This window comes from Podarcis gaigeae (genome assembly GCF_964106915.1).
Source record: "Podarcis gaigeae genome assembly, chromosome: 4".
In the NCBI taxonomy this organism is placed as follows: Eukaryota; Metazoa; Chordata; class Lepidosauria; order Squamata; family Lacertidae; genus Podarcis; species Podarcis gaigeae.
Window position 1 is genome coordinate 85,673,449 of NC_139677.1, and position 17,487 is coordinate 85,690,935.

At 44.0% G+C, this 17,487-nt stretch overlaps 1 protein-coding gene across 10 annotated transcripts in view; it reads right to left on the reverse strand.

Annotated features, from left to right (window-relative positions):
* The window catches only part of ELMOD1 (ELMO domain containing 1), a 54,286-nt gene that overhangs the window by 14,956 nt on the left and 21,843 nt on the right, over positions 1-17,487 (reverse strand). For 4 of the 10 annotated variants that reach the window (XM_083737222.1, XM_083737220.1, XM_083737214.1 and 1 more), the window contains exons 3-8: positions 9,765-9,894; positions 7,609-7,754; positions 7,170-7,198; positions 5,631-5,728; positions 3,912-4,041; positions 926-1,059 (exon numbers count right to left, since the gene is read on the reverse strand). In XM_083737222.1, coding sequence (XP_083593348.1) covers positions 926-1,059; positions 3,912-4,041; positions 5,631-5,728; positions 7,170-7,198; positions 7,609-7,753 — 536 coding nt within the window. In that variant the 5' untranslated portion in view covers position 7,754; positions 9,765-9,894. The remainder of the gene's footprint in view (positions 1-925; positions 1,060-3,911; positions 4,042-5,630; positions 5,729-7,169; positions 7,199-7,608; positions 7,755-9,764; positions 9,895-17,487) is intronic. The other 6 variants (XM_083737219.1, XM_083737213.1, XM_083737215.1 and 3 more) reach the window with 3 other exon arrangements.

The following is a 17,487-nucleotide window of genomic DNA, read 5'->3' on the forward strand; positions in this document are numbered from 1 at the left end:
GAAGCTGCCATGTGCTGCTACACTCTTTATCTTACATATTGCAATGTGTGCAATAGACTCCTATTAAAAATGATCTAAATGAATGCATTCACGCATGCTAGGGACTAAGAAAAGCTCCATCAGTGAGCGCATTTTCTGAGAAATTATGGGGGGGGGGGGTCCACAGATCAATGGCAAAATTAACCAGCTATGTGAGAGAGAAAAAAAGAGTGATGAGAGACAGAAATTGAACTGCTTTCTTAAAAACTGGATGCCTCAATGAATATTGTTTTTAAATATACAGGATCAGGGCAACCTCTGGAACAGATTTTGGGATGGGTGAGGAGAAAGGTAAAGGGACCCCTGACTGTTAGATCCAGCGGACGATTCTGGGGTTGTGGTGCTCATCTCGCTTTATTGGCCGAGGGAGCCGGCGTACAGCTTCTGGGTCATGTGGCCAGCATGACTAAGCCGCTTCTGGCGAACCAGAGCAGCGCACGGAAATGTTGTTTACCTTCCCGCCGGAGCGGTATCTATTTATCTACTTGCACTTTTGGGCATGCTTTCAATCTGCTAGGTTGGCAGGAGCAGGGACCAAGCAACGGGAGCTCACCCCGCCGACCTTCTGATCGGCAAGCCCTATGTTCTGTGATTTAGAACACAGAGCCACCCATGAGGAGAAGGAAAGCCCAATTGCTGGGCATGCAGAATGTCTGCTCATGAAGCACTGGATATAACTGGGTTGTGGAGAATGTGAAACAAATTGTTCCTAGAAAAGAAAAAGAAATTACTTCTCATCAAGAGGGATGAAAAATTGCAGCAACTGTGGTAGGAACCTACAAGCTATCTAGAATGACAATTGCCTTAACAAAGCCTGAAACATATAAGCAGGAGGATAATTTATACCTTTAGGTTCAACCTTTAAGAGAAACAGAAATATACTTACAATAAGTTATACAGCCCCAGGAGGCCCATTCCTCTGAAATCTGTTTTAGGATCATCGCCTTGGAAACCAATTTCACACCACTGCTTGGAAATCCTGGCTTCCAATGGGAAATCAGGTTTCAAGCATTTCCATAGCTACAGGAGGGGGAGGGGGAGGGGGAAAATCACAGGTATGTTACAACTCAGACCTTCAATGGATTGACATTTCTGAAACTAGTAGTTCTCTATGGGATTTTGCCTTCATTGTTATGCACAGCATTCGGAGGAGCCTGGAGCAAATACAGATTGGGGAAGAAGTATTCCTTAGACATAGCAGACATTTGAAATACTGCCTGCTGGAAAAAACCACCCCCACCACCATCTTTTGGCCTAATGTAGAAATGGTGTAAAAACATTGACAAGGGCTCACTGGGCATATTCACTGCCTCTGCATAAGTGTGGGGGGGGGGGAAAGGAACCCTCAAGTTTATTTGGTTGCAAATCTCAGTGCAGTTTCAAAGCACTGAGGCGATTAGCCTTCTTGATTCTCCAAGGCTTGAGAGATTCCCCCCCCCCCTTAAGCCAATTTCACAAGGGCACAAACAAAAGGTAAAGGTAAAGGCACCCCTGCCCGTATGGGCCAGTCTTGACAGACTCTGGGGTTGTGCGCCCATCTCACTTAAGAGGCCAGGGGCCAGCGCTGTCCGGAGACACTTCCGGGTCACGTGGCCAGCGTGACATCGCTGCTCTGGCAAGCCAGAGCCGCACACGGAAACGCCATTTACCTTCCCGCTAGTAAGCGGTCCCTATTTATCTACTTGCACCTTGACGTGCTTTCGAACGTCAGGCGCTGGGACCAAGCAACGGGAGCGCACCCCGCCGCGGGGATTCGAACTGCCGACCTTTCGATCAGCAAGCCCTAGGTGCTGAGGCTTTTACCCACAGCGCCACCCGCGTCCCATGTAGGACACAAACAAACAAGGAAATAAAAGCGACATATACAAGTGCTTTCAGGAAGAAGAGCAGATTCAGGACCCCTCCGCTTCACAGCCCTACCCCCAAGTAAAAATTCATGCTGCCCTAAGAGATGCGCAGCAAGAAATGAAGCGGTGACTTTAGTAATATTTAGTATTAGTAATATTAGTAATATTAAAACCTTATTCTTTACTATTATCCTTTACTATGGACTGTGCCCCTGCTTGTGTTGCTTGTCACCTCCGTCTAGCTACTACTGTCCCCCACTAACTGCCTCCCTTACCACCTCTGGCCAAATAGTCTCTGCTGACAGGACACCCAAACCCCAATACTTTCCCCTCTCCTTTGGCCCATCACAGATTTCGTTCCTGTCATTCCCTCATTCTGAGGAAAAGAAAGATTTAACACCTTCATCCTCCAACACTCCTCTTCCCTATGGCTGTTTTAAAAGTAAACAGTACAGTGGTACCTCAGGTTACATACGCTTCAGGTTACAGACTCCGCTAACCCAGAAATAGTACCTTGGGTTAAGAACTTTGCTTCAGGATAAGAACAGAAATTGTGCTCCGGCGGCGCAGCAGCAGCAGCAGGAAGCCCCATTGGCTTCAGGTTAGTACAGTTTCAGGTTAAGAACGGACCTCTGGAACGAATTAAGTACTTAACCCGAGGTACCACTGTATCAGAAAACCTGATAGCAGGTCTCAGACAGCCTGCATCACTTTACCCGCACATCCCCTACAGGAGATGTAGGAAACCTGGGACAAGGGGAACCAAATCCGGCCCACCGAAGTCTGTCTCCGGGCCACATCCTCATTGGCCCTGCTTCACACCAATTATGTTTTTGCAAGGGTGGAAAGTGTCCTTGATAAGGCCTTTGCTTGTCTGGATGGAGCATAGAGAGGGGTGTGAGAGTGTGCGCAGAAACTAGCCAAATGTGTCAAGGTAACAAATTATATTTGTTGCTCTGCCCTGTTTTGCCTTCCCAACAATGGCATGTGGGCTCATCAGGAGAAGCCTTGTTGGTGATGCCACCCCTGGAGGCTGCACAGCTGGCCCTGACCTGTGGCAGGACCATCTCGGTGGTAGCTCCCCATTTATGAAACACCTGCCTTGGGTGAGGTGCATCTGTGTCATGGACTGGTTGGATGCAGAGGAGGGGGGAGGAGGAGGAAACAACTGGGGAGCCCCCAAGGGAAGAAGGCTCAGGGCCAGGGGATTGGTGGTGGTGTGATGGTAAGTGGTCAGAGGGAGGAGACCAGGAGGAGATATCGGAAGCTGAAGAGGTAAAAGGGCTTAGTGAGTGGGGGGAGTCTGTGGCAGAGAGAAGTGCAGAATCAGAAGCAGGAGAGGAGAGAAGTAAACACAGAAATGAGCCTATATTCTGAACAGGAGAGTCTTTATTCTGAGTTAGCTTCTCCAGAACATTTTTGTCTCAAAATCTACCCAAGGGCATGTGTCCCCTGGCAGATTAATTCAGCGGGAATGTGGTCCTCGACAAAAGAAAAGGTTACCCATGCTTAGCCTAAAAGGTAAAGGGACCCCTGACCATTAGGTCCAGTCATGACTGACTCTGGGGTTGCGGCGCTCATCTCGCTTTATTGGCCGAGGGAGCCGGCGTACAGCTTCCGGGTCATGTGGCCAGCATGACTAAGCCGCTTCTGGCAAACCAGAGCAGTGCACGGAAACGCCAGTTACGTTCCCGCTGGAGCAGTACCTATTTATCTACTTGCACTTGATGTGCTTTCGAACCGCTAGGTTGGCAGGAGCTGGGACTGAGAAACGGGAGTTCACCCCATCGCGGGGATTCGAACCGCCGACCTTCTGATTGGCAAGTCCTAGGCTCTGTGGTTTAACCCACAGCGCCATCCGTGTCCCTCTATGCTTAGCCTAGATCATGCTAATAAATAAATTGGAGGTAACAAGCTGTTCTCAGTACAGACAATTGTGCGGTCAAGCCTTTTGCAGAGACTGGTTTCAGTTAACAGTCTCTCGGAATGTAAACAGCTCTTTGGAAGTGCGCCTCCACGGCTTACCTTCAGAAGCATTTCTTCATGCTGGGGATCCTCAGAATCATAGGGCTCTCTACGCAGTTTTTCAACCTCTGCAATCAAATTCCTGTACCCTACAATCTGTAGGAGGCAGGCCTGCAGAGAGACACCTAGCCTAGAGTGAAAAGATGACAAACGGTAAGAACACTACGCTCAGTAATTTAGCTTTGCATGATTGACAGTACCTCAGCGTGCAGCTACACTTTTATTCTTTCCACCATTCATGAATGTGAAAAGGTATGCTCATTGAGGCAATGGAACAGCAATTCTGAACCTATGTTGCGATGCCTGCACTGATAGCCGAGAAGCTTTGCCACAGGTGATGCCCACCGCAGGGAGAAAAGCGAAAGAGACTAATGACATCGCTTCCCCCAAGGTCACATCATTTTCAAAGCTCCCTTTGACAACTATGCTCTTTGCTCCTCTCCCATAAGCCTTCACTTCCAACAGACCTGATTTGCTCTCTGCCAAGTGGCAATGGAAAACCTGGTGTGGATTCTTGTGTGTAGAAGGGGGACAAATGCTGCCCCACAGTTGTGGCTCAGGTCTACATGGGGGAAAAACCCACACCATATGCTCTAGAAACCTGGATCCTTAATTCTAGGGAAGGTAAACAGTAATAGTTTAATGATGAGGAAAATGCTTCTGAGCATGTGCAGAGCGCACTTTTCTTCACATAATCTAGGAGTCGGGCCTGGTATTGGAAACAGATACCAATCATCTTTATAATAAGTGAAGCCCTGAGTAGGGCACTATTTTGGGTGGTGGTAGTCTGGGCTGAGATTGTAAATACAAAAAATGTGCATGTTCACCATCCCTGTGAACATGAAGAAATGACACAGGCAACATAAAGATGGCCGGTGAGAACGTAGGCTGAAGGAGAACTTCACACACAACCTAGGAACAGGAGTAGTTTTGTAGCAAGGTAAAAAGGTAAAGGACCCCTGGACGGTTAAGCAACTATGGGGTTGCGGTGCTCATCTTGCTTTCAGGCCGAGGGAGTCGGTGTTTGTCCACAGACAGTTTTCCAGGTCATGTGTCCAGCATGACTAAACCGCTACTGGTGCACGGAGGACCATGACGAGTGCCAGAGTGCACGGAAACACAATTTACCTTCCTGCCACAGCGGTACCTATTTATCTACTTGCACTGGCATGCTTTTGAGCTGCTAGGTTGGCAGGAGCTGGGACAGAGCAATGGGAGCTCACCCCGTCATGGGGATTCGAACTGCTGACCTTCCGATCAGCATGCCCAAGAAGCTCAGTGGTTTAGACCACAGCCTCACATCATGGATATATGCTGGAAATTTGGGATGATGTGGCTCAGGTGACTAAAGCATGGTCAGAAATCTGGGTGTCAGTGTCTGTGTCTGGCCTGTGTGTATATACGTTTACATACTGGCTCATTTCCACCTTTTACAAGCCATGGTTCAAGAAGCTGCAACGTCGTGTTTAATAATGTGGTTGTTACAGGTGGTGCTTTGCCTCCAGATCTAGTTGTACCGTAGACATGAAAGGGCTGAACAGACAGAAAATGAAACCAGACCAAAAGTCACCAGTGATCATCAGCGGGCACAACTAAAGTATCAAATCACACAATACTGTGAACTTATGTGGGAAGACAGACCCCCCCCCCAAAGAGATGAAGAACACAATCATTTAAGCATATAACTTTTGCCATCCCACTCCATTCACACGAACTTACTGCGGGTTTACATCTGGATTAATCCTCTTCAGTTCCATGATGGCATCTATAGTTTTTTCAATAGCATCTGGATGAACACTGACTGAATTCTGGAGCAACTGGGGAAAAAAAAATTAACGCACATTGGTCACTACCACAGGAAGTGAAGCACTACAGAAACAACAGAATGCAACTTTGTGAGAAGTATCACAGCCAATGTGGTGCCCTCCAGCAGTGGTGGCGCCACAGATCTAGGCTTCTTTGTATGCATGCGTCATACTGAACATGGTCAACTGTATCAATATGTACACCTCATCCCTCCCCCACCAAGTCTACTTTTCCGCAAACTGCACTGAGGTTTGTTTGTTTGTTTTTGCAATTGAGGGATGTATAAATCTCATGAAATAAACCAAATTAGTAAGTAAATTGGCACCGGGTCAATAAGTGCCTTGGACAAGTCACGGTTCCTCAGTCTCTCCTTCCATCTGCTAAATGAGGTAAGTAGAGAGTTGTAGAGGAAAGTCAATCTTTCCATTTCCGTTTCCTTCCAATTCTCATTTCTGCAGTCTTAAAGTAGGTTTACTCATGTTTGTAATTTTTTTACAAAATAAAAGTCTGCTTGGAAATTGGCATGCATTACTGCACACATCTCTCTCCCAATACAAGCACCATTGCATTCCCACAATTTTCCCATGAAAGAATGCATTTTTGTACATTGCTTTAACTACTCAAAGCATTTTTGGGCCTGCATTGCAAATTTGGAGAAGTATGAGTTTTGAAGGAGAGTTGTGTTTGGTTCAAATATTGGTTCGGGAAACGCAAATTTTATATGTCTGCATTAAAATATGAAAGATACAAAATTATCTCCCGACCTGAGCAGTGTCCTAACTCAAAAGGGTGTTGGGAGGAAAAATGTGGAAAGTTGCAAAATGCCTGGCATTTTAGAAACTGAGGTACAAAGCTTAGCAATATTCTTTGATGGTCTTAGAATCTGAGTAGATTATTCTGTATGATATCTCGCTAACATATGCTTGAATAAAGACTGACTAATGTTCTCCTGAATTTTATACCACTTTTCAGCGTACAAAACATTCTGCCAATTAGTCTCTCAATGATGCTCACAGACAGTGCTTTGAACAGGGCTTAGCAAGACCCAACAATCAGTTGGTGGTTGAGTGTTGCTTAGTCGCTTTCAGAGTGCTGTGCCTGATAAGAGTTTTGAAAGGGGCTTCTCAAGACCTGACAACCAGCTGACTTTGGGTCTTGTTGAGCACTCTGCAGCCCGCATGGAAGCCAAGCAGGTTGGTAGAGGAGGGAACAATACAAATATTAGCTCCTCCTCCCCCAGCCTGCTCACTTGCCTAGATGGAATTCAATGCACTCGCCTGCAAGGTACTCCTAGTTGCCTCCGGCAACCAGGCAAGTTGTTAAATGCAAGGCTGCATGAATGGCCTAATGTGGCTTCGTATGTTGGCAAGCAGGTTTTCTTGCTTGTAAGCCTGTGTAAGCTGCTAATACAATCGGCCAAACATGGAGACAAAAATACAAACATTTACTTACCTTGTTTTTTGAACTTCTCAATGATGATTCTGTCAAGAAAACATTTTTAAAACTTTAACTTCTATTAGACTTTTTGCATTTTCAACAACACAGCCAACAATGAAAATACTATCACAAACCTTTGTTATTCTCTCCTTCCCAACTTTCCTCTTTTCTTATGCAGTTATAATAATGTGTAGCCAAATCCCCACAAATAGTGAAGAAGGTTCTCATACTGATACAAACGAAAATGCAAGCTATATTGGTTCAGTAACATAAAATGTGTTAGCAATTGACTGGGTATGTTGACATTCTGCTCGAGGCTACAGTTTAAAATGCAAGTTGAAACCTAAGCTAATTTTAAAGCTATACTTCAGTGTAATCTCTCTCTCTCATACACACAGCAATTACGACACAGAACAACATTCAATACCAGAGCAATGGTTTCAAAACCACTTACCGATTTTCATAGTTCTGCCAGCGCCAGGCTTTGTGCTGTAGCAGATCCTTTGCAACTCGCAGCGTCCCGTCAGTTTCCTCGCCACGAATTTCAGGCAGCGCCATAAGCATTTGCAATAGAAGTACAGGCAAACCTGGACAAGCATTCTGTCAAAAGAATCCTTAGAGTGAGAACTCAAGGAAAGGTCCTGAGGTGAAGCAAAGTCCCCCTGAAAGAGTTCCATTATTCAAAGTTATCTTTAAGAAGATGTCTAACACACACCATACTACTGGGGCCTACTGTCAGGAGTAAGGATGTTCAAAAACAAAAGAATTAAGGTTCCTCTTAGTAAACGAGAGCCTGCCAGCCATTCTCAGACAAAAGGCATGCTGCTGCAGTTGTACAACTAGGGTGATTCACACCCCACTGCTATAAGAAATTGGGGTGGGGGGCAGGAGGAGGTTGTTGTTGTTGTTTAGTCGTTTAGTTGTGTCCTACTCTTCATGACCCCATGGACCAGAACATGCCAGGCACTTCTGTCTTCCACTGCCTCCCGCAGTTTGGTCAAACTCATGTTTGTAGCTTCGAGAACACTATCCAACCATCTGTATTACAGGAGTACTACTCCTGTAGCACAGGAGGAGGTACTACAGTTTATAGTTAGAAAATGGTTCAATGGGCCGATTTGAAATTTGGCACCGCATGAGAGGTAAGTTTGAGGGTGATCAATCCTGAACTTAGGGTAGAAAGGTTAAGAAAATACTTATTCTAAACAACCGTTTGGTGAGAGACTTCTGCAGATTGACAGGAAGTGTGTGTTTGAGGTGGCTTTTCCCGGAAACATTTCTCCATTTGTACGGTGTGTTTGCAGAAATGGGTTGTTGTGACATGTCAACAGGAACACCTGGAACGTGCTTTCCTCTAACAAAGCGTAAACATTTTGTAGCTTTTATTAAAAAGCCGTTGCTGATGCTAATGATACTCAGCGGGATTTCATAAGAGCGTGGCCCGCACATGCTCAGTATAAACCTGTTCTGAGAGAAGGTGAAGTGGAGGGAGTGGAATGTTGAGAAATGAGAATGGATGATGAGAGCAGAGTGCACTGGAAAACGGCAAGAACGTGTGAGCTTCAGAAAAGGACTAGTCTATGTGAAAAGGGCTGAAGGGCCTGAATGCTAAGTCGGTTTGGATGCAGTTCATTAGAGCTTCTAATCAAGAGCTTCAGTCCGTAGGGTCTGGAATGAATTTTAGCCTCTTAGGTTGGCAGAAGAAAATGGTGCCCCTCAGGAAATGTCAAGGACCTTGTACAAAGTGCACACTTGATGTAGTTTCAGCTGAAGCCAAGAGAGCCACCAAACAGGAACTGTTCTTAAACCAACAAGTAACAGCATAGTACACAATACACACAACCACCCTATGTCAATTCTACTCCTGATGGCCTACAACTTGGCTGACACAGCACCCAGTCCTGCCTGCAGATGGTGGTGTGTCATAGATACCAGCACAATGAAGATTGCACTGATCAGAGGTACACTGGACACCTGGTCCAGGGCTGGGTAACCTGTGGCGTGCAGTCCATATTTGGCCCGTCAGGACTTCCCATGTGGCACCAGGCATGGGGCAGGTAGAGATGTGGCTGCTTCTCCTATAGATAGCAGGACTGAACCCCCGTCACATGAGCTGATGTGTGAGTTCAATCCTGCTTGGTTCAGTTGCCTGACAGAGTTCATCTTATGCACCCAAACCCTGAAAAGAACAGGTCTGAACCCCTGCTTTGTTGCTTTGAACTGAGCCATGGGTTTGGTGTAGCAAATTCAAACTCAGGTTCATGGTCTGTCTTGCTTTACACAAACCACGAGCTGTAGCCAAAGTCTGTAGGCTCATAGTTTGTCAAGAAGAGATAAACCAGGTACAGATAATATGCTAAGCCAAACCATGGCAGAGCAGAAGTGGAGAAGAAGAACAGCGGCCCAGATGCCATATCTGGGAGCCTGCATTGTCCGATCAGCTTATCTTAAGTACCAACATCAGTCAAAGTGGAGCCAGTAAGATATATCACATTGTTTCTGCAGGACAAAAAAAGCTATTACAGAACACAGCTCACAGTGGATACTACTTAGAAAGCACTATATTATAGCCAGATATCTAAAGTAAGATAATATTCATTTGGTGGGTACCTTTAAATGACACACTACTCGTCCATCTTAAACTTATGACATTGGAGATCTTCTTTAGGAACAAGAATGGAGAGTTAAAAGTATGGAATCTTTTTTGTTTTATAAAAAATAATTCTTGCTTGTAGAAATCCTGCAATGAAAGCACACTATTCATGAAATGGATTACACTTTAAGATGAGCTGACTTTCCTAATTCCACTAAGATCATAAATTAATGCCTTTTTTAAAAGAAAAGAAAAGAAGAAGCGTTTTAACATGGCATGGCGTTTTCGGAAAGAGGACTTAATATTTTTAAGAAATTAGAAAGTGGGTCAGCCCTTGACCCAGCACTTTCCCTCTCCAGCACAAACTCAGCTTGGCTGCAGGAGTTGCTGGAAGGAGGTGTACAAGACGCCATCCAACCATCTTAGGGACTCCACTTAGCGACCACATCTGTAGGGTTTCATCGTTAGCCTTTTCTTCTCCCTAAGATAGCCCACAAGGCAGAAGAGGTTTAGGACCAGAGTTTTCCTTCTCCTAGATGAGCTACTTTCCCAGGCTGATGAGCCCCATCTGCCACTCAATTCCCTCTACAGCATGTGCACAAACCACCTTTAGACCATTGGACCCATTATTGATCTTAATCTGCCAGAGCCTGTCTTTGCATGCAGGGAAAGTCCTTAACTCACATTTGAGACCCATTGGCTACCCTTACCAAGTTTGGCCAGCCAGTTGAAGCCGTTCCCGGGGTGTGGTTGCTGTCACATGCTGACAGCTTCTAGAACAGGCATAGGCAAACTCCGCCCCCCCGATGTTTGGGACTACAATTCCCATCATCCCTGACTACTGGTCCTGTTAGCTAGGGATGATGGGAATTGTAGTCCCAAACATCTGGAGGCCCGGAGTTTGCCTATGCCTGTTCTAGGAGCCACAGGTGAGAGCTGAGTGCAGGGTGGGGACCAAAAGTGGACAAACAACCCCGGAAGTATGTGTCTCCCTACCAGAGGTACTACCCCTCCGCTAACACTCCCGTACACCCCTTTCACACAAATCAGTAGTATAGCTTCTTCTTGCCCCAAGAGAGTGAGCCACTACTCCTCCAAGCGATGGCAGCTGTGTGAGCAAAGTCCACAGTTAGTTGGGTCCCTTGCTGCAGATTGGGGCTGTCAAAATATAAAGGTGAAGGAATGGCTCACAACATATAATGTGCCTTGACACAACTCTTTCATCCACCCACAGACATTATGAACACAGCTCTAGGAAAGCCAAGCTTTAGGCTTAAACAGGAAGCGACAGAGAAGGCAATCATTTTCGCTGCTAAGGACTGGTGTAATAAAGTTTGCTGAACCGCACACATTCATTATGACACTCCGATTAGCTTCACTTATGCTTCAGATAGAAAGCAGGAGCTTCCCTGCTTTCAGAAACCTCTTATAAATTTCAGAGTAAATGAATATGCAGATATGACCAGATCCAATGGCTTTTACAAGCTTTATATAAGATTGTCAGTGAAGGAGTCTGCTAAAAACCTGCCCTGGGTATTATGAAGAACGGGCTACCTTTCTCAGATGACCTTCTTCTGCATGTTTCTTTGTTTCCCTCAATATTGTACTAAGTAGTAGCCAGATTCTCAGATACAGAGATGAGTGATTTGTCTGTTTATCCATCTGTTTAGATATGGAAAGGCACTATGGCAACTGGAGTTCATAGCAGAGCAAAGTCGTTCAAAAACATTACATACTCTGCGGATTGTCCTCATGATGCAGCTGCCTCAATGATTTATTTCTCTAGATGTGAGCAGACTACATATGAGAGCTGCTACATACATCGAGAGATCAGCAGGCACCAAAAAAACTGCTTGGCAACGTGCAATGCAGGTTTTCAGAAATGCCACAACCAACATTCACAGCAGATTCTAAGAGAAGAAACCTGTTTTGGGCACTCTGAAATCAGGTATGTTAACAAAAGCCACAGGATGACTAACAGTACAACCTGCACGCCAAGTCCATTCCCACAATCCTTCCATCTAAGTAAAAAAACACTCAAATGAGCATATCTGAGTATGCCAGATTCATGTGTGAGGCTGAATATGTGGGTAGAGTGCAGGAATGCAAACCCACCCACCTGCGGACATACCTTTGTGAAAGGAAAGGCCCCATCAGCTGAGGTAAACATGACTAGAAAAAGAGGCTTACTTGACTTTTCTCTTTATAGAGCAGAGGTGAGGAACTTCTGTCCCTCCAAATGTTGCTGAACTACAACTACCATCATCCATGCCCATTGGCAATACTTGCTGGGGTTGGTGAGAGTTGTAGTTCAGTGACATCTGGAGGCTCAAAGACTTCCTTCCCATACCTGCTTTACCTGAACATCACTGGCTTGCCTCTCAGCCTCTCTCACTTTCCTACTTTATTGGCCTTGGCCCAGTATACCTGAAGCAGCATCTCCACCCCTATCATTCTGCCCAGACACTGAGGTCCAGCTCCAAGGGCCTTCTGGCGGTTCCCTCACTGCAAGAAGTGAGATTACAGGGAACCAGGAAGAGGGTCTTTTCGGTAGTGGCACCCGCCCTGTGGAATGCCCTCCCATCAGATATCAAGGAAGTAAACAACTATCTGACTTTTAGAAGACATCTGAAGGCAGCCCTGTTTAGGGAAGTTTTTAATGTTTCATCTTTCATTATGTTTTTAGTATCCTGTTGGAAGCCGCTCAGAGTGGCTGGGGAGGCCCGGCCAGATGGGCGAGGTATAAGTAAACCACCACCATCATCATCATCATCATCATCATCATCATCATCATCATCATCATCATCATCGTCATCATCATCTCTACCTCTTTATCTGTATTTCCTTACCTCATGTTTTCTCATCCTAGTGTCCTGAGACAAGGAGGAGGATAAAAATGTGTTTGGCAAACAAAATTGAAGGTGGCTGCCTTATTTCCACCACAGAGCAAGACTCCATGATGCTATAGCAGAGGAGGGAAGAGAAGGGATGCTGAAGCTTCTCGCTCTGCTGAGAAGCCAGAGTCCTCCTTCCATCAACTGGCCACAGCCATTCCACCAGATTGGAAGAAGAGATCCATACCACCAAGAGACCAGCAATTTTTGGCATCCCCTCTCCTCAAATTGCTTCCACATCAAGCTGGACATTGGAAGAACTTGTAACTAAGGGCTGCTTCACAGTTCCACTTGTCCCAGGCGCTCTAGTTTTCCTCTGCTCCTTTCCCATGGAAAATCCGTTCTTTAGTTCTAAACCAGAGCAAATGTCAATCTGGGGAAAACCCGAATGGCTGTTTGCTCCGACTCAGCTCTGAAGAGTGGAGACAAAGTGTGGAAAAGCCATAAGACTTGGCTTATTCTCATCTTTCCTCCCAATCCATTTTACTTTTGTGTGGTGTCTTTTTAAGCTGGTAAGCCTATGGGCACAGACTGCCTTAAAAAAAAGTGATCTGTAAGTTACTCTGGGAGCCTTTTTTTAGCTGAAGAGCAAAAAAGGAAATGTTGAAATGAATAATGAATAGAAGAAGCCTCCAGAGTCCTACTTGCAGGCTGTAGTAAAATGCAACAGAGGGAGGGGAATGGAGATAGTAGGAACTAGTCAAGCCTAGATCTGGGGCAGAGTCCTAACTAGGCCTCTGCAGGACCAGGAAGGCCAGTGAAAGCTCTGTTGCCAGGACAACAACCAAGGCCAGTCGGAGTAGCAGCCAGGAACTCCAGCTCCAAGATGGCTTTATCCCATGGCTTTGTCTATCATGCAGAGATGGAGACTATCCTCATCCTCTTTCCAAGAGCAAGGAAGATAAAGTTTAAAAACAGCAGCAAAACACACACCAAATAGTGGTTGTGTAACTAGTACTGCATGATCAGCCATATGGAGTTCTGGGTCATCACTTGTTCAGAACAGATTCATTGGAAGGAAGCTCTACCTGAATATACTGTGGTACCACGGAAGTCAATTGGAATCCATTTCAGAAGTCTGCTCGACTTCCACAACATTCGGAAACCAAGGCACCACTTTTGATTGGCTGCAGGAGCTTTCTGCAGCCAATCGGAAGCCGCAGAAGCCCCGTTGGACGTTTGGGTTCCAAGGAACGTTCGCAAACCAGAACACTCACTTCTGGGTTTGTGGTGTTTGGGAGCCAAAACGTTCAACTCACAAGGTTTTCAGGATCCAAGGTATGACTGTAGTCATAGTAAGTTCTTCTCTCTCTCTTTCTCTCTCTCACACACAGTTGGTGAGGATGGAGTAGAGCCAGCACATAACTTTTTTTTTTCCAATGCATAATTTTTATTAGTTTACATAATTCAAAATACAAAATTAAAATATACAGATTCAATTATTACTTTCACAGATTTTTAAATGTGACTTCCTTCAACCTTTCCACAAATCATCCATACTAATCTTTTTTGTAATTTCGCAGTTCTTAGTTTGTAATGCCATTATTCATCCTAGTTCTCCCGTTTCTCTTTAGACAGTACCCTTTACTTTTTACAGAGCTCCTTTAAAACCCACTAGAGTTATCTGTCCATCGCTTAGATCTTCCAGATAGTTCGTGAAATTTTCCCAATCTTTAGTAAACCTCTGATCCTTTAAATATCTGATTTTCCCTGTCATCCTATCCATCTCCGCATATTCTAATAGTTTTGATCTCCAATCCTCGATTGTCGGTAGACCCTCTGATTTCCAGTTTTTAGCCAATAAGACTCTTGCTGCCGTTGTTGCGTACTGGAACAGCTTGTGATCTTCCCTCTTTATCTCCCTTCCTACCAATCCCAACAGAAAGGCCTCTGGTTTTTTAACAAAGGTATATCTCAAAATTTTCTTCATTTCGTTATATATACTCTCCCAGAACCCTTTAACCTTCTGGCACTCCCACCACATATGGTAGAAGGTCCCCTCCCTTTTCTTGCACTTCCAGCACTTATTACAGGATCCATACATCCTAGCTAGTTTTACAGGGGTCATATACCAACGGTAGAACATTTTCATTAAGTTTTCCTTCAATGTCACACAGGCAGTGAACTTAAGATGGTGTTTCCAGAGTTTTTCCCATTCTTCAAAGTAGATGTTACGGCCTAAATCTCTTGCCCAGTATGTCATTACTGACTTAACTTCCTCGTCAATTAAATTCCAATCCAGTAACTGATTGTACATTTTAGACAAGGTTTTTATATTATTGTTCAATATCTCATTTTGGAATCTGGAATTTTTATCGGCATATCCTTTATCTTTAGTATCTTTCCTAAACATGTCATTGATCTGGAAATAATGCAGCCAGTCATGGACTTGGTCCTTAACCATTTCGTACGGCTTCATTTTCCACTTTCCTTCTTCTTTAATTAACAGTTGTTCGTAAGTAGCCCAGTTAGTCCTCATATTGATCTTTTTGGCACTCATGACTTCTAGTGGAGACAGCCAGTGGGGAGTTTTGGGTTCTAGCATGTCTTTATACCTCTCCCATACCTCAATCAGTGGACCCCTAAATATATGATTTCCAAAGTCTTTATGCACTTTCCTCCGCCCGTGCCATAAATAGGCATGCCACCCAAATCGGTTGTTGTGTCCCTCTAAGTCTAGCACTTCCTTGTCTTGCAGTTTTATCCAAGTTTTTACCCAGCATAGGCATGACGCCTCGTAATATAGCTTCAAATCTGGCAGGGCAAAACCTCCCCTTTCCTTCACATCAGTCAGCAATTTAAATTTTATTCTTGGTTTCTTGCCCTGCCAGATAAATTCAGAAATCTTCCTATGCCAGTCTTTAAATATCTTTGTACCTTTTGGATACCTTTGGGATATTTTGGAACAAAAACAATAATCTAGGAAGTACAGACATTTTGATTGTAGCTATTCTGCCCCAAAATGACAGTTTTAGTCTGCCCCATGTTTCAATATCTTTGTTGACTCCTTTCCATACTGTTTCATAGTTATTTTTAAATAGATCTATGTTTTTTGACGTTACCCATACTCCTAGATATTTTGCCTTCCTGGTCACCTCTATTTCGGTTTCTCTTTGTACTTCTTCAACTGTATCGCTTTGCATATTCTTAACTAATATTTTGGTTTTCCTTTTATTTAATTTGAAGCCAGCCACTTTTCCAAATTGGTCAAATTCTTCAAGTGCCTCTTTTATTGAGTCTATTGGGTCTTCCATTGTTACGACCAAGTCATCCGCAAATGCCCTGATTTTATATTCGTTCTGCCCAACCATTACTCCTTTTATACCTTTGTTTTTTCTTATTGAATTTAGGAGGACTTCTAGCACCATTATAAACAACAGTGGGGACAACGGGCATCCCTGTCTTGTTCCCTTTGTTATTATCATTTCTGCAGCCTCCACATTGTTTATTATCAACCTTGCCCTCTGTTCGGTGTAAATTGCCTTTATCCCATTATAGAATTCAGTGCCCACTTCCATATATTCCAGTTGTTTCAACAGAAAATCCCAAATCACGTTATCAAACGCTTTCTCAGCGTCCACAAACAGCAGCAGACCTTGCTTGTCACACCTGTCTGTTAAGTATTCTATGATGTTAACTATATTCCTTATGTTATCTTTCATGTGCCTACCCGGCAGGAAGCCCGCTTGGTCTTTATGAATACTTTCTACCAAAATATCCTTTAGTCTTCTTGCCAGGATTCCCGCAAAGATCTTATAATCTATGTTTAATAAGGAAATCGGTCTGAAATTTTTAATCTGTTGTAGATCTGCATCTTGTTTGGGAATTAATGTAATTAATGCCTCCTTCCATGTCTCAGGTATTTCTCTTTCTTTGAGGATATTGTTCATTACTTCTTGCAATGGGGTCAGCAGAACTAATTCCATCTCTTTATAGTATCTGCCGGTAAACCCGTCTGGGCCAGGGGCTTTCCCTTTTTTTAAATCTTTTATAATTGCTCTAATTTCTTCTACCTCAATTAGGGCACTCAGTTTCTCTTTCTCCACTGTAGAGATCTTATTTATATTCTTATATTTTAGGTATCTTTCTATTTTTCTCAGGTTATTCTTTTCAGTATTTCTAAAAAGTCCTCTATAGAAATCCAAAAAGGCTTTCCTTATTTCTTTAGGTTTGTTTATCTCTTCTCCCTCCACCACAATTTTATTTATTGTATTTTGTTCCTTCCTCTTTTTGAGTTGCCAAGCTAATAGCTTCCCTGATTTATTAGCATATTCGAAACTCCTCTGTCTTAGTTTTTTAACTTTCCATTCTATCTCCCTATTTATCAGCATTGCATATTGAGATTGTAGAACTTTAATGTTCTCTTTTATTCTCTTATTTTTGGGGTTTTTAATTAATTTTTGTTCATTATCCCATATTTGTTGTAGAATCTCTTTTCTCCCTTTTTCTCTTTTTCTGTTCTTAATTACACTCTGTTGGATGAAAAAGCCCCGCATCACCGCCTTGCCTGCATCCCACACTACCTTTGGTTTTGTATCTTTGCCTAAATTGTCCTCAAAGTATTCCTTTAACCTTTTTTGGGCTTTCTCTACTATCTCTTGATCGTCTAACAGATAATCTTTCATTTTCCATCTGTATGATCTTCCTTCCAGCCCTTTCAGTTCCATTTTTATTGGGTTATGGTCCGAAATAGTTTTGGCTTGGATCCCCACCCGTACAGATCTTGGGACTAATTGGAAGGAAGCTCTACCTGAATATACTGTGGTACCACGGAAGTCAATTGGAATCCATTTCAGAAGTCTGCTCGACTTCCACAACATTCGGAAACCAAGGCACCACTTTTGAT